General features: G+C 39.6%; 2 protein-coding genes across 8 annotated transcripts in view; one reads left to right on the top strand and one right to left on the bottom strand.

Annotated features, from left to right (window-relative positions):
• The window catches only part of LOC131824487 (ubiquitin-conjugating enzyme E2 E1), a 78,119-nt gene extending 72,136 nt beyond the window's left edge, over positions 1-5,983 (top strand). For all 3 annotated transcript variants that reach the window (XM_059162488.1, XM_059162490.1, XM_059162489.1), the window contains 3 exons: positions 2,703-2,835; positions 3,985-4,132; positions 5,188-5,983. In XM_059162488.1, coding sequence (XP_059018471.1) covers positions 2,703-2,835; positions 3,985-4,132; positions 5,188-5,285 — 379 coding nt within the window. In that variant the 3' untranslated portion in view covers positions 5,286-5,983. The remainder of the gene's footprint in view (positions 1-2,702; positions 2,836-3,984; positions 4,133-5,187) is intronic.
• Positions 1-23,425, bottom strand: part of NKIRAS1 (NFKB inhibitor interacting Ras like 1) — a 76,055-nt gene that overhangs the window by 39,020 nt on the left and 13,610 nt on the right. For 4 of the 5 annotated variants that reach the window (XM_059162492.1, XM_059162493.1, XM_059162494.1 and 1 more), the window contains exons 3-4: positions 13,741-13,982; positions 7,827-7,934 (exon numbers count right to left, since the gene is read on the bottom strand). In XM_059162492.1, coding sequence (XP_059018475.1) covers positions 7,827-7,934; positions 13,741-13,982 — 350 coding nt within the window. Of the gene's footprint in view, positions 1-3,427; positions 3,504-7,826; positions 7,935-13,740; positions 13,983-23,425 lie in introns of all 5 variants that reach the window. The other variant, XM_059162491.1, reaches the window with a different exon arrangement.

Below are 23,425 nucleotides of genomic sequence, written 5' to 3'. Positions count from 1 at the left end.
TTAGTATTATTTTTCTTAATATAGCCCACTTTTATTATCAGTTTTCAAAGTTTAATGAAGCATGTTACTTTTTAAATTATAGTTATGTTTATATTGTATACTTAATGCCCTGTCTTTTTTTCTGAACTTTCAGAAAAGTTTATACCCCAGACTGAAAGCTGATTACACACAAGTAGCCACCTTGATTTGAATATCTACTTGTATCATAGGTGATAAGCTGTAATGTTAAAGCTTATGTTCTGAACGGATTGTCTTTCAGTAACTTGTACCAGTGATTCCCAGAAGCAACCAATACCTGTTTAAAGATCACCATAGATTCTTAAGTCCCTTCCGAATATTCTAAATTCAGTAGGCCTAGGATGACAGGTCTCATCCTCTCACTTGAAAGTTCTATAGGTGATGTTGAGGAACAATGAAGTTTGGAAAGTACAGTTTTCCATAAAATCCATAAAAGCTGATATAGTGCTATATTGTTAAACCTTTGTTCTTTTTTCTGTACCGAGGGGCCAGCAGCATCGGGCCCATGTCAACATGTCACCTCTAGGGTTAGATGGACTTTACTGTTATTTTTTCTGGGTCTCTTTCTTAGCATTACTAAACTGACTATGAGGTAAACTGTATGGAGTGCTGCCATTACTGGATTTTAGATGGCCTAGCTTCTTCTTCAGGCCTTGGTTCCTCATCGGTAAAAAAGAGGTTTACAGCAGATGATTGTCTTTGCCTTTTAGCCTTTAAACCTTAGATACTATGAACTAGATGAACCAGATTAAATAGGATAGTTCATCTGTTATCTGCAATCTCTGTATCAGTGGTGTCTTTACCTCACTTTTCAGTTAATTCTAGTCTGGTAAACAGGTGTCCTGGCTGGTAATGGCCAGTGTATATATAGACTTTTTGTCCAGATACATCCACTGGATGCAAACACGTAGGCAGACCAGATAACCAAGGACCAGTTCTAACCTTAGGGTCTGAAGCTGTATCAGGAGAGTATCCTTTCACTAGAGGTTACCTCATGTTCCTAGAAGTAGAAAACTGATTAAAAGTTCTCTCTACATCCCACCTTGTGCAGTCTAAAACAAGTCTTTTAATAGTTCTGAAGAATACCAATTACAAAGGATATTAAAGGACCATACTATTTGAATTAGTAGAATAATTCATAACTGTTATTATGATCACTACCATTTAATGAGAAACTGCTGAGTCTCTTTTTCTACAGAGATGCCACCCCCCATTTTAATTATCAAAACATTCCTGAGAATTTGTGATTTAGGTTTAGTGACTTGCTCAAGGTCACATAGCTAATAAGTGCTCAAGTCATTGTCCAAGCTCTCTGCCTCTTGGCCAGTTTGGCTCTACTCTTCCCATTAGCTCATGTTCTTTTATCTGTATTTTCTCCCTCCTTTTTTGCCCCATTATGTTTTCTTCTCCAGCTTTTGTTTCTTTTTGGTTTTCTTTTGTAAACTCATTCTGAAAGAAAAATCTGTAGTGGGTTTGTAGAAAGTGTAGGGCCCAGGCAGGTCCCCGCCCCCCTTCCCTTCCTCTAACCTTTCTCTTAAATGACGGAATTGAACCTCATCTCTAATCAGTTAGCAGAGGGCATCTTGAAGACAAGGAGTTCTTGTCTTGTTCATTATTGAAATCTCTGCCATTTAACTTCGTGTACATGTGCATTCAAGAGTGAATGAATCCAGTTCATACCATCCATTTGTTTAAAATAGCAGTTTGCCTGCTCTGTAGAAATTTTCCTGTGTATTGACTGGGATATACAAGTCTCTCCAAGTAAAGACCTTCCTGCTGACACACCTCATTATCCTTGAAGCAACTATCAGTAGCTAGGTTTGAGAAATCTGAGCTAAAACATGTAAGTTAACCACATTAGTATTGTCCTATCCATGCTGTGGGAAATCTTTTTAAATTTAGTATCTAAAACCATTTCCCAAACTTGTCTTTTCCTCTCTCCTCAATAGGAGAGTCCTACCCACACTTGTTTTTATTATTGTACTTGGATACAGAGCAGAGCACTCTACAAGCCAACACAGTGCTTCAGAAGGGAATTATGGTATAACTAAATATAAATAACAGTGATTTAATAGGGAAAGGGATAAAGAAACATACCCACTCTAATATTTAGAGAACCTGATTACAGAATTTTATACATTGAAAGGCAAATGGAATAACTTGTCATTGGATACTTGGTCATCCTTGTGTTCCTCCCACCCGACATGGTTTATAATGTAAAAGGTACTAAAATCCATTGGACTCCTTTTAGGATAAGATTATGGGAGTAGAAGAGCAAGGAACAAGAACCCCAGTCAGTGGGTCAAAAATGAAACTTTATGCTTAAAGTGGTCATCAGAAACAAATAGCTGTGAGCAGAAACCACTGAATACTGCTTATGTTTTCTTATGATGTATCCAGGAGATGTTTGAGAATTGAAGAATTTCTTGCTTATTCACAGCTTAAATAGGCTTAGAATAATTTAAACATTCTTTATCCTTCAGTTTACTTGACCTAAGGCTGATGGGTTTGTTGTAGTCCAGAATCAGATTGTATGTATCTGAAAGACACTTCTATTTTATGGAGAGGATCCCCCCATTAAATAAAAAGGAAGAGAAGAGGTTATCTTTTTTCCTTTTTTGAATACCCTATAAAAACTTGGATAGTGCCACCACCTGCTTACCTTTTGATGTATTACTTCACAGTGCTGGTCCCAAAGGTGATAACATCTATGAATGGAGATCAACCATTCTGGGACCTCCAGGATCCGTGTATGAGGGTGGTGTATTCTTCCTTGATATCACTTTTACACCAGAATACCCCTTCAAGCCTCCAAAGGTAAGAATGTCCCAATTTATAGTTAAATTTACATATTGCTATGAGAGACTATTGAAGGCTTTAAAATTGAGTTTTAATCACAAAAGGTAGATTTCTGTTATATCAACAAATCTCTAAGTACATTTGGATGGACACAAAATACTGCACTGGGGAGGGGAGCTTTGCCTCTTGCAGAGACCATAGTTCTAAAAGTATGTGCTTTGTTTTGATGGTGCTTAAAATTCTGCTATTTTTAGTGACACAGCTGTATCACTGTGTGACTGTATTTTCCACTTAGAAAAAAGTTACTGAACAGTTAAAAATGATTTCAAAATATCTGTGCACTAAAATAATGAGAAAGAATCACCTACCAAAGACTTGGATTCTGCTCCTTGTCATGTTTTGGTCTTGTTCAAATTCTTAATCTCCAGGCTTCAGTTTTCTAATCTAGGATAGTATCTCCTATGACATTCAATCTATGATTCTTATTTATACTAAGTGGAAATTTTTACTTTGGAATGATTCTGTGTGTCTCACACAAAAAAGGAAACCAAAATAAAGTAACCCAGGCTCATATGGCTTGTGTTAATTTGTCTACTACTATGATCCTTACCCATTTCTGGCTCCTCATTTGTGGAGACTCCATTACAGTGATTCTGTGACCTAGGTAGACGGGATATCTGTGGGATCTAATGTAAAAATCAGAAAAAGCAGAAACAAATCTCATCTTCATTTTTTTTATAGCCTTTATACCTAAACATCTTGCTTTTGTTTATGTACCCACTGTGTTTTAGCTGTTTGAATTCATTGTGAAGTTTATTTTAAGGCCATGTAGTACCACCAGCTAACACAAGAGGTCAGCAAACAATTAGCTATTTCAAACTTGAAAAGTTAGGAAAATATTTAAAACATTGAAACTGTTAGAATAACTGAAGTTACTTTGCTTTTTGTTGATGGATATTACTTTTGAAATGACAGAGTGTATCAATGAACATTCTAATCTCAGATTAAAGTCATTTAACCTATCTTACCAGCTTTAAACTGTATTCATCTTTTAAAATTTAAAATTAAAAAATTTTAAATTACAGAATAGCCACTCAACTGAAAAACAATATAGTAAAAATTTCATTGTTTGCTGTTTAAATTTTAATACTGTCTTTTTTTTTTAAGGTTACATTTCGGACAAGAATCTATCACTGTAATATTAACAGTCAAGGAGTTATTTGCTTGGACATATTAAAAGATAATTGGAGTCCAGCACTAACCATTTCTAAAGTTCTCCTTTCTATCTGCTCCCTTCTTACAGACTGTAACCCTGGTAAGGTTAATATTTTTTTTCTTCTTTCTCACCTGAAAAATACTTGTTTTGATAAAGTACAAGGACCTTCAAAAGAACAAAATGTAGGGGGCACCTGGATGGTGTAGTCAGTTGAGCATCTGACTCTTGGTTTTTAGCTCAGGCTGTGGGATCAGGCCATGTTTGGCCCTCCGCTCAGTGTGGGGTCTCTTTTAGGATTCTCTCTCCTTCTGCCCCTCCTGCTCATGCTCTCTCTCTCAAATGAATAAAAAAAATCTTAAAAAAAAAAAAAAGCTAATCTTTTTTTCAAAGAAAGTTTTAATCAAGAGAAGTTCAATCTACTAGTTGAAAAAGGCAGCAACTTCTGTGCTCTAGAACAAGAGGTTTTAAATTTTTCCATACAGTTCTCTTAAATCACATACTTATAACTAAATGTTGAGTCATTGCTTAACCTCTCCTGTGCCTTCTGGTTCACTGAGTACTTTCCCTAAAGCTGGTGTTCAATTTCGAAAGTGATAATTCTTTGCTTAATAGTGATTATGAGACTGATTGTGGGGGGTGGGGGAGGAAGCTTATTCTTTTTATTATTACAGATTCTATTTAGGTTTCAGAGCAACACTATACTTAATTGTTAAGGTCCAGGTTTTGACCTGGTAACCTGGCCTTTTCTAAGTAACTAGCATAGATGTAGTGTTATATTGCAGTAGCCCAGAGGACTACAGTATTCCACAAAGTCAGGTGAATACAGTTGGATTCCATGTTCATTGCAGCCTTGAAGTTCCAGTTTTTATTGAACTTACCTAGTAAGAGCAAAAACACCTCTAATTGGGTGGTGTTTGCTGGGAGAAAAATAGAATGAACTAAGGAGATAAAGCCACACTAGTACTAAAGCCTGAGCATTCTGTTTTGCTGAGACGTTTTCCTCTTGCAAGTGCCCAGGATAATGGAATGGTGTTTCAAAACTGTTTTTTCACAAATACTTTGCATACTTCTTCCCAAGCCGTCACTGATTTATTTGCTAAAATTTGAAACATTCTTTTCCTTTCTCCAAAGTAATCTACATTCTTTTCTTCCAGCTGACCCTTTGGTGGGAAGTATTGCCACTCAGTATATGACCAACAGAGCAGAACATGACAGAATGGCCAGACAGTGGACCAAGAGATACGCTACATAAATTGGGTTTTCACATTCTTACATTATTTGTCTGTCACAGAGAGAGCTGCTTATGATTTTGAAGGGGTGGGGGAGGGTGGGAGTTGGTAAAGAGTAGGGTATTTCTATAACAGATATTATTCAGTCTTATTTCCTAAGATTTTGTTGTAACTTAAGGTATCTTGCTACAGTAGACAGAATTGGTAATAGCAACTTTTAAAACCGTCATTAGTTCTGCAATATTAGCTGAAATGTAGTACAGAGAATAGACATTGGGTTCAGTTGCTTGTAGTCTGTAAATTTAAAATAGCTTAATTTTGTACAGGTTACACACATGGCCATTTATGTAAGATCCCTCAAGACTACACTTTTTTGTTGTTGTTCAAAAAAATTGGAACTTGTTTTCCTTTCTTGGGAGGGAACATGGATATTTAACAGTTTTTAGAGACTGTCATCTCATATATATAAAATGGATACGTGGCTATAAGACACCATATAGGAAATGAGTAGTTATGTATTTTATTTTATATGCCAATCTACTTTATTGTGACAAGATAAGAGGTTTGAATCACGACTTGTGAAAACCTGTAGTAAAATACCTTAAGCTGTTAACTGTAAGGTGTGAAATAGGAGTTGCTCAGTGGATTGGTTATATGTTGTGGACTACTTAAGTCTGCATTTGTTACTGTGCTAATAAACAATATTAAAACAACCACCTAACACTGCTGTATTCATTCACTTTATTTTGCCTGTGTTTGTAGTTTGTAGATTCTTCTAAACTTGGTAAGGCTTTGCTACTACACAACCTACAAGTACTACACACTGAATAATGTGCAAGGACCTAGGTTAGTTTTGGTGTGCTACTCTGTTTCTTAGGTGTCTTAGAAAAGGTCAGAGATGGATTCTCATGGCTAAATTAATACATCTGAGGGACGATTTGGCAGTACCTAAGTATGTATGTATATATATATGTATGTATGTATGTATGTATATATATATATATATCCAGTAATTCTGTTTCTTTGCGTGTACTCCAGAGACTTCTTAAAATCACTGTAAAAGTATTTCTTCATCTCTTTAAAAATAATAGGAAAGAAACCGAGATTAACCATTATCTGAATAGTTTTTTGGGGTTCCCCCCCCAAAATTGTGATGAGGAGGTTTAGCCAATTAAACAGAAGCAACACTGGCTGATTTACAAGTTTTGTATTATACAGTTCTTGGTTTGAACTCTCACAGAAATGAACCAACTAAATCCACTGTACCTAGCCTTAAAAGTATTCCACTTAAATACGGGATGAGACTCTTAATCTTGGGGTCCTGACTTTGAGCCCCATTGGTAGAGTTTACTTTAAAAAAAAAAAAGGTTACAGTGTACTAGTTTTTTTTAACATGTCTTTTTGCTGAACAGCTTATTTCATATTTTACATATAAATCAAATAGCTAAGGGAGCTATTTGACAGAGCCTGGGTGGCTCAGTTGGTTAAGCATCCGACTCTTGACTGTGGCCTTAGGTCTTGATCCCAGGGTTATGAGACTGAGCCATGAAACCTGCTTAAGATTTAAAAAAAAAAAAAAAGGCTGCTTTGCCAGTTGAAATACTAAGTACAATAGTGTCAACTTGCAAAATATAGTTAGTCCCACGGCTCGGATATTGCCAAAATCTTCAAAGAATACCACAGCACAAACTCCGGTATCTAACAAGAAAAGACTATCTTAAGTCCAATATTTTTATGATACGTTTTATTCCACATGACTGTGTATCCAGAAAACTACTGCAAAAGGCATAGTAATACTTGTGGAAAATGGAAGCTTTAGTGCCTTTCTATAGAAGGTTTTCTATAGAAAGAGCAAACGCTTTGAAACATACTTCCACCACCTACTACCTCAAGTCATGCTAAACATAGAATTTGAACAAAGTTAAATCATGGGTTTTGTTCTACTTAGCAGGGTCTCCATGAGATAAAATTTAGTTTAACACCTAAACTGTTTACTGGTTGTGATCTAAAAATGACATTAGATGATTAGTGAACTTCTTAAAAACAAAATTATATTTAAGCTAATAAGTTTGCGGAGTTATATAGAAAAATGGGTTTCTGGAACAAGTTGGGGGTTGTGGAGCTACTGCTCACAGGTATATCTGCATACTACCCAAACTTTATTTTACTGTTTAGACAAGTACAACAAAAGAGCAGAGGTGCTAAGTTCAGGGACAAGTTTCAAACAATGACAATGCAAATCTGTTATTTCGTATCAGGCAATAAACTTAGTCCAAATAATTTATAACCTAAAGTGCATTAAATTACTTAAAATTACTTCTTTAACGGTTTCCTAAGGACCAAAGTAGATGCAAATGGCCTGTTTTAAATATGTTCATGGACACCTAAGGCAATCACTATTCAACAAACAGTTGTAGCATTACTGATTTTTAGTTTTCCGTGTTAGAGTTCCCTTTGTTTTTCCTCCCAGGCAAAGGAAAGCTTGATTTGCTCTGGGGCTGGGTAAGTTTGCTGGCTAAGAGAGTGAATGGCTCAATCAGTGTTCTCCGATCTGTAACTGTTACCTCCCACAGGCGTACTTTCTCACTTCTTGCCCACTGCTGTGCCACCTCAGCATCCACTTGTCTCTGCTCAGAAAGGTCAATTTTGTTTCCCAATACGACAATTGCCACCTGAAAGGAAGAGAAAAAAGATTACACTTCGCCAACATCAGTTCCTAAGCAAAATAGAAAAATCAAGAGAACTGTCCTGTTGAATAGAATTGCTGCTTCAAGACTGATTCTCAGATATGACCTGAGTCAACTTAGTAGGACATTAACCTCATTCTTCCTGAATGCATATTTGTTAAAAATACAGATGCTCTACACCTTAACTAGGAAACATTTTAAGTCATCAGTAAGTGAAGTTACTTAAGTCAGAAATGAATAGAAGCTAAACTTGGGGTAATTAATACCTAAGAAATAGACAACAGTTTCTGAAATGTGTCCACATTTCAGTGTAGCTATACTTGCTGTTTGGGAAATCTGCAATATCTACTTCAAAAAAACAAAAAAGGACCGGGGCTGTGAGAGTTTACCCCTAGAACCTAAGTTCTATGAGAATAGGAACTGTTAACTCTGTTCACATTATTCCTGATCACAAATAAGTGCCTGATGCAAGTGCTAAACGTGTCGAATGTAGGGACCAACAGCAGTATTTTACACTAAATGTAAGGCAGTCAGTCCTTCCCTTAAGCTTGAATGCTTATTCTACACCATGCAGTTTCAGGCCACCAGAACACAGCAGTCACAAGGTAGTCAAGGCTCAGGAGGAGGGAAGGTCTGGAGGAGAGAGAATATCCAATTTTCAGGCCCTTGACTATATAAAGAAGACAAACAAGATCATGGAAAGTAGAAGAAGGGCAGTAAGAGTTTATTACAGAAGGCACCTCTGAGGAACAGCTTTGAATAAGGACATATAAGCCACTGCTGTGTTTCTGCCTTAAGACAGCTCTGTGCTCCAGCTGGACCGTGCCTCCCAGGTAGGATGGAGCAGCAGGCCCAGAGCTCTCGTTTTCTTGGCAGTTCTCGTATTCCTTCATTTCTCAACAGGATCTATCCCTTCAGGCCCTCCTGTCATTCTTCATCACTCATGTTTTCAGCTTTACATGTTATCTCCTATTCCGGTCTCCCATCGCCCACCCTGACCTATCCAGTTGCAGAAACTGTTCCATGTTGCCCCTAGACTCAACAAAATCCCCCTTCTGTCCCCATATCTGCTTTGAATATTCCCTTCACCTTTTTAGCTGAAACTGGCTCAGCTCTGTAGTACTTAACACCACAGTGAGCATGGGATGGAAGGGGTAACCTTGTCCCTCAATGCCACCTCCAATAATGTCCTTCTCTAAGAACCCTAAAACTGAAGGCTGGTGCTATTAGTCTATACTACCTACTGTGTGTTTCCCACCCCCATCCTGCTGCTACTCAAAGACCTGGCTCATGGTCACGCCCACACTACTTTTAAGTCCTAGTGACTTCACTAACCAAATAGCCTTAACCTCCTCCTGACTTTGGCCATTTCCTCCCATGAACACACCCTACTCTTGCCATTATTAATGCTCCCTTACGTGGTCCCAATTCCAGGAATCCCACTCCCACCTCTGCCTTCCTAGTCCATGCCTAACGCCCTGACTACAACAATCCTCAACACCAGAAGGACCTACAACCCACTGGCTCACCCACCTTTATCACTGTCCTTCAATCCCTCTCCTGTCCTAAGTTCTCAGCCCAGTTTAGATTCTTTTAATTTACTACCTTGCCATCATCATCCCATTATATTCACCCGGTCAACACCCCCCCCCCCCCACCTTAAATTTAACTCTTAACTGGACTGACTTGAAGTGAGCTGGTGTTCCCCAGCAAATACTGTAACAGCTCCTATCTTGGCCCTCTTCAACCTCCAACATCTCTTCTTTCCCCACGTTACTCTCTCAGCTGATGTCTGGACTATTTCAGTAGGAAAACAAGCAGTTAGAACTTTCACCTGCATCCACCACCACATCTAACAACCTACCATCTTCTACCCCAGATAAGACTGTCATTCCGGCAATTATTCCCCTCCCCATCAATTTCCTCCTCTTTTGAATCATTCCATGAGTACGCAAACACTAGCTCTTGTCTAAAAAAGTCCTCTCTTTTACACATCCTTCTTCAGCTGCTGATTCCCTTTAAAGGACAATATATTTACCCTTTGACTCAAAACTTTCAAAGAGCTATCTTTGCTGTGTCCAATCCTTATATCCAGTCCAATCAAACTTCATCTCACTGTTTCACTCTAATTATTTTAAAAACATCCCAAGTTTCTAAAGACTGGCCACATGCTAGTCCTCAGCTTTCCCGACCTATCTGCACCATGATGCAGTCTGACCTCTCTGCTTTTTAAAGTGGTTTCTCCTCAACTGGTAACTGTTTTAAGTGCTCCGGAGCAATAGCATTTCACAAAACTTGCTTCTCACCTTGTTCCCCAACTATGTTGTCTGTTGTCAACACAGCAGCCAAAATGAACATTTTAAAACAAGTCAAAAGATGTTTAGCCTTATTTGTATTAAGGAAATTGAAACTACTAAAGTACCATTTTCACCCCGAAGATGCACAAAATCCGCAAACACACACCGTTGTTAAGACTGGAGAACAGGTACTTTCATACCCTTGTTATGGTCAGTAATTTGAGAATATATCCTTTGATTCAAGAACCCCATTTTGGCTGATCTTACAACTATAAAACATACAAAATAATAAATGTGTAAGATTATTCATTGTAGCAAAGTTCATAATAGCAAATGACTGTAAATAGCCCAAGTGTCCCATCAGTTTGGAACTGGTTAAATAAGTATGATACAGGGGCGCCTGGGTGGCTCAGTGGGTTAAAGCCTCTGCCTTCAGCTCAGGTCATGATCCTCGGGTCCTGGGATCGAGCCCCGCATCAGGCTCTCTGCTCAGCGAGGAGCCTGCTTCCCTCTCACTCTCTTCCTGCCTCTCTGCCTACTTGTGATCTGTCAAATAAATAAATAAAATCTTTAAAAAAAATAAGTATGATACATCCATACAACGAATATGCATCAGTTTTTTTTTTTTTTTAATTTTTTAAAGGAATCTGAATACTGCTATGGAAAGGACTCCCAAGATACATTACATGGAAAATAAAGTGCGTAACACTGTCCTACCTTTCGTGTAAGAAAGTAGGGGTTGGGGAAAACTATATGTATATTCCTATTTGCTTGTATTCATAGAAAGAAATTTTGGAAGGATGCTCCAGAACAAGTAAAGTGATAAAATAGTTAAAAAAGCATGCTTGAGGTGCACCCTGGCTGGCTCAGGTGGTGTAGCATACGACTCTTAATCTCAGGGTCATGAGTTCAAGTCCCGTGTTGGGCACAGAGCTTACAATCAATCAATCAATTGATAAATGAATAAAAAAATAAATGAATAGTATGCTTGAGATAAAGGAACTCAGTGGTTGAGGACAGAGGTGGGAACGAGACCTCACATTAGTCCTTTTTATATATCATTTTTATTTCTGAAACATGTGCAAACATTACCTATTCAATTTTTTAAAATCAAACATGAAAATAAATAAAGCAACGTAATCTATTATGTCTTTCCTTTGCTCAAAACCAGTGGCTTCTGATCCGAAGTGTGGCCCTCATCTCCTACCATCCTCTTCCTAGCCCAGTCTGGCCTCACTGTTGTTCCTGAACATGACAAAGCAAACTTTCCCAGACCCTTGCGCCTGCTAGTTCCCCCACTTGGAGCCTCCACACGGGTCTGGCTCCCTCCCTCATTTTTTTCAAATCTTTGCTAGAAGTCACCTTATCAGGGAGGCCTTCCCAGATGGCCCTACAGAAAAATAGTACCTTTGCATCCTGCTCTACTCTTAATTTTTCTACATAGCATCTGACTCTTTGTGATACAAATGTGTGTGTTGTCTGTTGTATTGCCTGCACCTCACCTAAAACAATGCCAGGCATATAGTAGTTGCTCAATATGCATTTGTTGAATGAATGTGCTTCTTAAAATCTCCGTAACAACCATATGAGAAAGGTACTATTATCCCCATTTTATGATTAAGGACACTGAGGCAGAAAGTGGGGAGGCAGACCCAAGATTCAAGTACCAAATATGAGTGGTCAATGAATCACTCTTTCAACTTTTGGGGGGCAGGGAGGAGAATATGAAGGATACCCTGGAAAATAACAACAGCATTTATGTGTTTCGGTGGGGAAAACGGGTGGGAGGAGAGCATCCATCTGCGACCTGCCTCTATGTTTTTTGAAAACTGAACCTTGTGACTGTAATCTATTCACAAAGCAAATATTCAGAATAATAAAATACCAACAACTCAGATGTCCTTCAACGAGTTAATGGTTAAATAAACTTTGGTACATAAATACCATGGAATATCACTCAGCAATAAAAAAGAATGAACTACTGATACATGTAAAACTTCGATGACCCTCCAGAGAATTGTGCTGACTAAAAAATGCGGATACCAAAAGGTTACACACTGTATGATTCCATTATGTTGACCCTTCTGAAATGACAAGGTTACAGAAATGGAAAACAGATTAGTCAGGGATTAAGGGAACAGGATGGGAGGAAAGTGGTTATAGCAAAAAAAGATAACAGGAGGGATCCTTGCAATGATGGAACCGTTTTCTGTATCTTGACTATAAATGTCTTGGTGGTAACATTATACTAGTTTTGTACAATGTTAGCACTGGTGGAACTGGGTAAGGGATCTCTATAATTTCTTTAAAATTGCATGTGAATCTACAATTATCTCAAAATAAGTAGTTTAGCATAATAAATAAAATATAAAAATCTAGGTTAAGAACATCTTCGCCAACGCTGTTAACCAATACATTATGTGGTTCCCTAGAGGAAAGGGAGTCAGCCATGTGAAGATATGGGGTAAGAGCTGCATTAAGAGTTCCAGGAAGGGAACCAGCAATTGACAAAGACTTAAGAGGGGAACAAAGTCATCACATTGAAAAAAACGAGAAGTAGGGGCACCTGGGTGGCTCAGTGGGTTAAAGCCTCTGCCTTCAGCTCAGGTCATGATCTCAGGGTCCTGGGATCGAGCCCCACATCAGGCTCTCTCTGCTCAGTGGGTAGCCTGCTTCCCCCCTCTCTCTGCCTGCCTCTCTACTTGTGATCTCTGTCAAATAAATAAATAAATAAAATCTTTAAAAAAACAACAAATAACAAAACAAAAACAAGAAGTGGACCAGTGTCCCCAGAGTGCAGTGACAGAGGAACAAAATTATAAAAACAATGGGGCGCCTGGGTGGCTCAGTGGGTTGGGGCCTCTGCTTTCGGCTCAGGTTGTGATCCCAGGGTCCCAGGGTCCTGGGATCAAGCCCCGCTCGCGGGGAGCCTGCTTCCTCCTCTCTCTCTGTCTGCCTCTCTGCCTACTTGTGATCTCTGTCAAATAAATAAATAAATCTTTAAAAAAAAAATTATAAAAACAAGACAAAGAGGATAGGTACGGGCTGGATCATTTAAGGCTACAGATCACAGTAAGGAGCTTATTTCTAAGTAGTAAATGAGTATAATCCAATCATTTTATTTATTTATATGTATTTATGTTTATATTTATTATTTTCTGCTAAGGCTGAAAACAATCCTGTTTAGGCAACGAGACAAAGAGAGCCCTAGGAAACATTGTTCCCAAACAATATGAAGTGAACTATGTAGTATTTGAGACATCATGTTATTAAAATTCAACTTGCACATGGCAGCAAGCAAAAGCAGAAAGTCAAACGCTGGTCCTGACTGAATTCATTCAATCCTGTATTTCCTGGGCTAAGAAAAAATATTATGAAGATTATAGGTACATGAATACAATTTAAGGCTTTTTAAATATTGTTACTAACCAAAAGTCCATGCTACAAGTTAAATATTACAATTCATAGTTAGCATTTTTAACAAACCCACTTACCTCCTTTTTGTCTTTAAACTTATCAATTTCTTTCTTCAGAAGTTCTACTCTTTGAAAGGATTCAAGGTTATTCACACTGTACACAAGAACAAAGCCATCAGCAAATGAAAAATAATGTTTTGGAAGCTCCACACCTTCCTGTAAACCTCTGGTGTCATAAAGATGTAACTGTTCCTTTACTCCCCGATCTGTTTCCACTGAAGCCATATATACATCTTCCATTGTTTCACAATCTTCCATTCCTGGGGTTAAAAAGAAATTATTCTCATATTGAATCATTATGCTGTACACCTGAAATTAATAAAGTGTTAACTCAATTAAACCTCAATAAAGAAAAAATATTATTCTTTTTGGATAACTCAGTACCAATTAGTATTTTCCGTTCCTTTAGAAGTTTGCTTTCTAGAGGTTTCCCTATTTACTACATGTAAGAATTATATTTCCATTTACTAAATTTCTTTAAAGTGAAAGGTAGTTGTTACAGTAAGTGAACAAAGTGGCATTAAAATATATTTCATCTGATTAGAAATAAAAGTAGAAATAAAAACTTGGCAATGAGACTTGGTAGTAGGTATTTTTTTAAAAGTAACTGTTTACAAAGTCAAAGAACTTAGTACCGAAATTGGAGAATTAAAGGCAGATTTTATGTTTTTAAAGATTTTTATTTATTTATTTGATAGAGAGAGATCACAAGTAGGCAGAGAGGCAGGCAGAGAGAGAAGGGAAAGCAGGCTCCCCGCTGAGCAGAGAGCCCGATGTGGGGCTCGATCCCAGGACCCTGAGATCATGACCTGAGCTGAAGGCAGAGACTTAAACCACTGAGCCACCCAGGCGCCCCTAAAGGCAGATTTTAAAAGCAGCTTCAACAACTAAGTACTTCCATTTTCTTCTCCATCACAGCCAAGGACAGAACCTGTGGTAATTTTGCTGCCTTTATTCTATACAACTTCCAGTATTTCCAGAGTCTGTTTAAGGGACTCAAAAACTGGTATGTCATGTCTGGGCCTGAGCACTAGGCTTGAGTTCTCAAGTACCTACTGGGCATTTATATGTGAATGTCACTGTAACATAAGGACTTCAAACTAACAAAACCTCTCTCTCCTCCCTGCACTTGTTCTTCCTCCTTGCTTTCTTTCCTTGATCGCCATCTCTCCCTGGCAGTCTTCAGAGTTCTTGCTGACCAAGAAGAGTGGATGAAAGTTATCAAAAATCAGCCACTCTGCTGCTGGAACACCTGTTTTATCTGTTGTCTCCTTCATTCCTGTTGGCTTGTTATATTCACCTGAACGACTGCAATAGCTCAGTAAACACCTGGTAAAAGACCTCCTTCCCAAACATCACTGAAATGTGAACTCTATAGATCCTCTCCTGTCCCTTGTACCAGTAATACCACCTTACACTTCAATTTTTCCTTATCTTTCCCCTGAAAAACGCGACTGTCAATGCTGAGAGCCAACACTGGCTTATCTGTCTTTACAGCTCTGAGGACTAGCAAATTGACTTACATACCTAGAAAGGCCTTAGTAAATGTTTGCTGAATGAATGAATGAATGAATGAACTCATCTCATAACTGATGTCCTAGTTTCTGTTCCCTTCTGGCCTGAGTGATCCTTTTAAAATGCATTTTTGTTTGTGGCATTTGTGTGAGTTTTGTCTCTTCAACTAGTCCCACATCTTTGAGAGAAACAAACCATTCTGTGTACATAGCAAGTATCCAATAATCATTTGTTGATAAGGGAATTAAGGGGAGATTAACACTCTGAATTTTAATGAACAGTGAAGAGGCTTATAAGATAGGTTATCTAGAGCCCCAGGAACTATCTTCCTATTTAAATATGAGCTATATCCAGAAATAAAATCACGTGAATAACATCCTATGCCAATAAAACATACAGGTATATCCCAGAAATTTGCTGGTTCTGTTCCAGACCTCTGCAATAAAATGAGCATCACAATATAATCAGTCTTGAATTTTTTGGTTTCCCAGTGCATATAAAAGTTAGTTTACACTACTCTGTGAACCAGACTAATGCCATCTTAGACAAATCTGCCATGACCACTCTGATCTGAAGCCTTCCAGAGCAGTCTTCCCTGCCCCATTCTGTTTTGCCACACGCTTAAGCACACCCTTGGCGCATAATGTCCTTGATCTGCTCTGGAGATTGGACTATGATTCTCAAACATTCCTTCCCAGGTGGTCTTCCAACCTGTACTCCTCATCCTTTGGGCGGTAAAAGCAGGTCTTATAGGAGGTGGAGTTGCAGAGATATACTTGCTTGCAGCTGCCCAAAAGGGACTTCTGTTCAGAAGCCCCTTTAAACCATTTTTTGTCAAGTTGGACTTGTTGGCCTTTTTCTTCAGTCTTAAGGCTCCTCTGGCCTTTGAATATCATTTTGCCTATTACTTCCCTTTCACAGAACAGTTGATGAACCAGCCAGGAGGAGCCCAGAGACTGAAGAATAGGCAAGGAAATGAAGCTTCTTTTGGGGGAAACCGTGGAGTGGCTGACCACAGCAATGTGGGAAGGCACAGTCTGTCTGCTTGATGGCTATGGATTTCTGCATGGGGACACTCTGAAAATGCCATATGGATTAGAGCTATTAAAAATAGCTCTAATATCTAATATCTAATATGTAATATCTAATAATCATATTGCATGATCCACTAGGGTAAGGAAGGCCACCAAGCAATGGTGGGTTGGCTGCTCCTGTGGGCTCTTCAGGATGCCATCAATGCCTGGTTCGGGGCAGAAGTGAAATAAAGGAGTTGGAGAAAGAATTACAACTAGAGAAGGACAGGAGACTATCTACATCCCTTTTGGGTCCTAATTTGGTAGATACTATCTAAAACCAGGATGCACAAATTGAGACTTTAGTGTGTCTGTCGCTTTGTTTGCCCTAGAGGGCATAAAATGTGGCAACCTCAGATTACAGCCATCATTTGAAGCCTGTCTGGGATGCTAAACCATGGAACTCATGGGAAACATCTTTGTATGCCAGGAAAGTAGGATGTGTTTTCAGTAGGAGAAGGTATGAAAAATGGAGATGCTTTTTTATTGAGGAATAGAAAAATAATTTTGTCCTAAAGAGGATCTGATAATCTGGAGAGGAATAAAAAACAGGACAAAATCAGAATGGAGAAAATCGTAGAAGGTCTGTGGAAAAGGAATATTTGGAAAGGAATTTTAGGTGTGACCAAGCTGGCTAAGATTAAAATGGATTTATATTAAAATGAGTTTTAATATCAAAAGTAAGTTGATGAAAAATTAGAATCTGGTTTTCTGTTAAAAGGACATATAAATCTTAAGTGTTTTTTTCCAAACATAAGTGGAAAAAGCTTAAGCCATCTATACAGGTTACCTTACCTTACCTTATTCCATCTACCAAAAAAACAAATTTAGATGCAACATTTAAGTGAGTTTTGTACCTACTTCATGGCAGTAATTTTAAAACAGAAGCTATAAAGTTTCTGTATCTGTATGTATGTGTGTCCATATGTATGTGTTATGTAGTATTTTCTACCTCTGGATGGTATTGCTAAAATTTGTATTAAAAGAAACCTCTATTTAATTGGCTTAAAGAAAATTAAGCATTACATAATTTAAATTCTCAAATATAATAAAAATTAACCCAAATGTTCTTTAAGTTCATGGGATCTAACATAATTTTTCTTAAAGTTTTAAGTTTGTTGGTTTAATTAAAACAGGTATGTCTTCAGAGTTATCAACATCAAATATGATTCCAATAATCAAATTTACTAGTTAAGTTCATGTTCATCTATTACAGTTTGTCAGCAAAAATAACTTAGAATGTTGGTTGATTTTGTCTAATGTCTTATGAAATTTTCACAGGTCATCTAGACATAGTTGTTAGTAATACAAAGACTGAACAGATAAAAAGTTTTAGGCAAATTTTTAATTAGCTTTCCAAATCTTCCTGGTGTCTTGGAACCTTAAAGTTTTGCTAAGTGAAGAATGCTGGTATAAGAGTTCACAACTGCTTACTTAGTTTTTACTAGAAATTAAGGGTTCTGAGGGTTAAGAATTTTATGTAATATATGTAATCAAAGCTGTTAGAAATAAGGTTACTCTAAAACAAAGGCGCCATTAGGGTAGCCCAAAAGCAAATGTGGCATAAACTGCTGGCAGTGGGCATAAACAGAGAAAAGACAGACTGCCAACCAAATACTGTTCTAGTGGTTTCAAGGAAGGAGTTTACTTCTGCTCAGCAATTTAAGCCACTGCCCTCTATCCACCCTTGGGAAAAAAACTAAGCCACAAGTGATTTCTTACCAGGGCCAGGTACCCCCTTGCCCGGAGAGACCAGGGATGGGACCAAGGTTGCTTCCATGTAAGAGTAACAGGGGGCAACAGGAGGTCCCGAGTACAGCTCACAATTTACTGGACACCATAAAATAAGCAAAAAACCATGTCCTGAGTGGATACCAGAGCAGAATGTACCCTAATTCATGGCAATTCAGAATGGCATTCAGGGAAGCCACCAACACTCCTGGAGGGAAAAGCCTGGGTGGCTCAGTTGGTTAAGCATCTGCCTTTGGCTCGGGTCTATGATCCCAGGGTCCTGGGATGGAGCCCCAAATTTGGCTCCTTGCTCAGCGGGGAATCTGCTTCTCCCTCTGCCTGGTGCTCCCCCTGCTTAATGAGCTCTTTCTCTCTCTCTCTCTCTGACAAATAAATAAAATCTTGGGATGCCTGGGTCACTCAGTCAGTTAAGTGTCTGCCTTCAGCTCAGGTCATAATCTCAGGGTCCTGGGATCAAGTCCCACATCAGGCTCCCTGCTTCTCTCTCTGGCTGCTGCTCCTCCTGCCTGCTTGTGTGCTCTCTCTGACAAGTAAATAAATAAAATTTTTAAAAATAATAAATAAATAAAATCTTAAGAAAAGAAGAGCATAAGGGGAAAATGCACAACAGCGTGCTTGAGAATAAAAGTCCAACTGCCCCTTATGAGGTTTTCGTTTCTCCAATACTGAAGGATATATTAGTCATAGATAGATATTCTTCTGGGAAAAATTACTACAAAGCTCTGTAGGAGAATTTCACATTTGATTTACAGTAACTAAAAGGATCTTTTTTTTTTTTTTTTTAAAGATTTTATTTATTTATTTGACAGAGAGAAATCACAAGTAGATGGAGAGGCAGGCAGAGAGAGAGAGAGAGAGAGGGAAGCAGGCTCCCTGCTGAGCAGAGAGCCCGATGCGGGACTCGATCCCAGGACCCTGAGATCATGACCTGAGCCGAAGGCAGCGGCTTAACGCACTGAGCCACCCAGGCGCCCCTAAAAGGATCTTTTAAAAAAGATTTTATTTATTTATTTGAGAGAGAGTGAGTGAGAGAGAGAGCATGAGAGGGGAGAAGGTTGAAGAAGCAGACTCCCCGTGAAGATGGGAGCCCGATGTGGGACTCGATCCCACAACTCCAGGGTCATGACTCAAAGCAAAGGCAGTGGCTCAACTGACTGAGCCACCCAGGTGCCCCTAATTAAAACTATTAAGGGGAAATGCAAGTTGGGATCCCGTAATACTCCCTCCCAGGTTATAAATTAAAGGATTTAAGGAAATACCTGCCACTATAGGGGAATTAGCAAGAGTACAAATAATCAGCCCGGCACAAATTCCCTATAATAGCGCTATATGGCCTGTGAAGAAACCAGATGACATCTGGAGAAGGACCGTAGATTATAGAGAACTAAATAAGGTTGTACTAATATTACCCAAATCACTGAACAGAATGTACATGGTGTATGTAGGCTCTTACCATGTGGTTTCAGATTTAGCCAATGCTTACTCCCCCCCACCCCCGGGTGGCTCAGTCAGTTAAGTGTCTGCCTCCACAACCTCAGGGCTGTGGGATTGAGCTCTGCATTGGGCTCTCTGCTCAGGGAACCTGCTTGTCCCTCTCCCTCTGTCTGCCCCTCTCACTGCCTGTGTGCTCTCTGTCAAATAAATAAAATCTTAAAAAAAAATTTATTTGAGAGGGTATATGCATGCACATGAGCATATGTGGGAGAGCAGCTAAGGGAGAGGGAGAGAGAGAATCTCAAGCAGACCATGGCTGAGCACAGAGCCTGATGCAGGACTTGATCCCATCACCCAGAGATCATGACCTGAGCTGAAACCAAGAGCTGAACTGACTGAGCCACTCAGGTGCCTTCCCCTGCCCCACCCCCAATGCTTTCTTTAGTATCCTTTGCATCCCGAGCCACATGAGATGGTTGACAACAGGTATTCCAGACATCGCCACAAAGATATTTGCCTAGCTCCACTATCTGTCATGGTAGACCTGCTCATGACTTGTCTTTATATCCACCACTACTCATGGTTAAAAGGTACCATATGTCAATGATGTGATGGATGTGATGCTAACCTTTGGAGACTTCCGTTATTGTCTTTTCTTGAACAGTCTCTGCTCTCATCTGAACAAGCAAGGATGTGCCATCAAGCCACAGAAAAGTATAAGGCCCTGGGCCAGTAGTCAAGTTTTTGGGGGTTACATGGTTAGGTTAACTGACAAGGCTCAGTGACTGACAAGATCCAACAGTTTCCCATCCCTCAGACAGTTAAGCAATTGCAAGGGTTCCTAGATCTCCGGGGTACTATAGGGCCTTTAGCCCAATTTAGCACATTGCCTATACCCTCTCTACCATCTGGTGAAAAAGGAAGCCGACTGGCATCAGGAAGAACATCAAGCTGGCTTTGATGAAGCTATTAGTTACTCAAGCACAAGCCCAGGAATGCCTTTACCTAGTGTCCTCATGACCCTAGATGTGACCAACAATGCCAAATGGGATAAGCTGGGCATTTTGGCAGGAACAGCACAGAAAGTTAACCCTGTTGAACTTCTGATCACAACTCTGGAAGGGAACAAAGATCCAATATTTTCCTACTGAACAAGTAAGTATAGGGGCTATAAAGCCCTTCAACAAGTAGAGCCCCTAACTGCCACTCTTCCAGTAACCGTCCAGACTGGGTTGCCTATAACAGGGTGGCTAGATTATATATTCATAAGACTGGCCCTAACACAAGCCCCCACATTGCAAAGATAGCATGCTTACCCACAACAGAGTGTTCTTGCCAACAGTCCCCTGGGAGCTGAATTACATGGTATTTTGGAGCCAGAAGAATATGAAACCTTTAATGGCCATCCCCCAAAAGCCTCCTATGGAAACCCCTCACAAGTAAAAGGCACATATCCTATTCCTGAAAATACTTGGTATATGGGTGGCTCTCCTAGAAGGAATCCTAGTCACTAAACTGCAGGAATAATCCTACTCCAGACTGATACTGTCCAGTTTGAGATTGCAGATAATAAAAGCAGCCAATGGGCTGAACTGAGAGCTGCCTCAATGGTAGGTATACATGAACTCTGACCCCTTACCCTCTGCATGGATAGTTAGGCTTTCTATAAGGGCCCAATGGGCTCAGGCTGATTGGGAAGTTTTACAGAAACCATTATGGGGAGAATTATGGAAGAATATATGGAATATAGGACCCTGCTGCCTCCCATACTGTTTTCCATGTCTCAGTGCATAGGCCTGTCTCACACTATGGGAATACTGAGGCAGACACCTTAGCAAAAAGCAGGGCCCTTACCTCCATGCAAAGTTCAGAACTGGCTGCGTGCTTTTATAAGCAGTGGGCATTGCAATGTAAGGGGGACTGAAACATAATGAGGGGAGCTGGCATGCCCCTTTACTATACTGACTTCCTAGCAGTATCAGTAACTGATCTGCTCCCATTTGAGAACTAGAAAGCTCCACACATCACAAGATACATACATCACGCAATCAAACTGCTTTTAGATTGCCAAACTGATTATATAAGCCCTCTAACCATAAGTCAAGGGAAAAAGAACACCCTAACTTGTGTGGCTATAGCCAGGGCTCATCTAAATCCTTCCCTGTAAAAGGGCCAATCAAAATGCTGCCATCAATGCCCTAGAACAACTTAGTGCCATATACAGATATCCTCAAAGGATAGACTGTGATATTGAAACACATTACACTAGATATGATGTGAGGACGTACATTGGTGGTTTCATTTTCCCTATACTCCTCAAGCCACCAGGCTAACTGAAAAGAAGAATGGCATTCTTAAAGCTCAACTCAGAGCTCTCTTACAGATGCCATGGCTGCATGGATAGACAAGTCTTGCCAGAAACCATACACTTGTTAAATTCAACTGAGACCATCTGTGGTGACCATTTCTTGCCACAGTAAGAAATGCTCGAGAGAGCTAAGGAGGTCCCCATTGTTCCTGCTGGAGTTGGGGCCGAAAACAGTCAACACATACATATTCCAGACAAGCACCTATACTGAAAGGCTTTAAGTCGCCTTTCATGGTTGTTTGTACCACTTTTAATTTTACATGTACAGGCTGACTCTTTGGCCACAGGGCAACATACCTGGTATGTCCCACCTACTCGTGCACCACAGGCTACCTCTGTGCTCCTGACAAAGGGCAAAGGCAATAACAACATCTCAACAGAGGGAGAGAATCTCCCCTAGACAAGTACCTACTACACATTTATTCTTTTATCCTCAGCCTGCTGCTTCTCATGTTCTGATAAAGGAGACCCTTTCCTGCAATGAACATAGACATATGTGGATGGTTTACAATGAGATTCATGCTAGATATGTGGTTTGCTCCTCTTTTCATAGGTCTCTTCTCCTGTTGCTATCTACATTACTGCTGTGGTTTATGCCTTCAACTTGAACACAGTCTGGCAAAGGAAGCTACTGACAAGTGCCACTCTCTGATGGCTGAGGGAATACTGCAGAAAAGGTGGGCATGAGAGATTGTGAGAGCCAGATTTGAGAGGTGGAGTGTGTGAACCAAACTAACGTCATCTTGGACAAATCCGCCATGATGACCACTCTGTGATCAGCTTTCTTAAGCACAGTACCCCCCACCATATTCCTTCTGTTTAACCATACCCTTCACTAGATCCTTAGGGCGTAATGTCCTTGATCAGCTCTGGAGATTGGACTATGATTCTCAAACATTTCTTCCCAGGTGGTCTCCCAGCCTTTCCTCCTCAGCCTCTAAGGCTATAAAAGGTCTTATGGGGGGTAGGGTTGCAGAGATCAACTTGTAGCTACTCAAGACACATCTCTGTCAGCAAGTCCCTTTAATAAACCATTTTTTGTCAAGCTTGACTTGGCCTTTTTCTCCAGTCTTATGGCTCCTCTGGCCTTTGGAGATCACTTTGCGTGTACCACCCTTTCATGCTGGTCTATTAAGTGTGCAACAGCATTATGTCTAAAAAAAGTACATACCTTAATTTAAAAATAATTCATTGCTAAAAAGTGCTAACCATCACTTGAATTTTCAGGGAGTTGTAATATTTTTGTTGCTGAAGGGTCCTCAACGTTGACGCCTGCTGACTGACTGGGGTGGTAGCTAAAGGCTGGGCTGGCTGTGGCACTTTCTTAAAATATGACAACAGTGAAGCCTAGTACATCAAATGACTCTTCCTTTCACAAAGAATTTCTATGTAGCATGTGATGCTTTGATAGCATTTTTAAAAGATTTTATTTATTTATTTGACAGAGAGAGAGAGATCACAAGTAGGCAGAGAGGCAAGCAGAGACAGAGAGAGGGGGAAGCAGGCTCCCCACTGAGCAGAGAGCCCGAGATCATAACCTGGACCCAGGACCCCGAGATCA

Source organism: Mustela lutreola, chromosome 2 (assembly GCF_030435805.1).
Source record: "Mustela lutreola isolate mMusLut2 chromosome 2, mMusLut2.pri, whole genome shotgun sequence".
In the NCBI taxonomy this organism is placed as follows: domain Eukaryota; kingdom Metazoa; phylum Chordata; class Mammalia; order Carnivora; family Mustelidae; genus Mustela; species Mustela lutreola.
The sequence above is the reverse complement of the archived record's forward strand: the minus strand, read 5'-3'. Positions and strand labels throughout refer to the sequence as shown.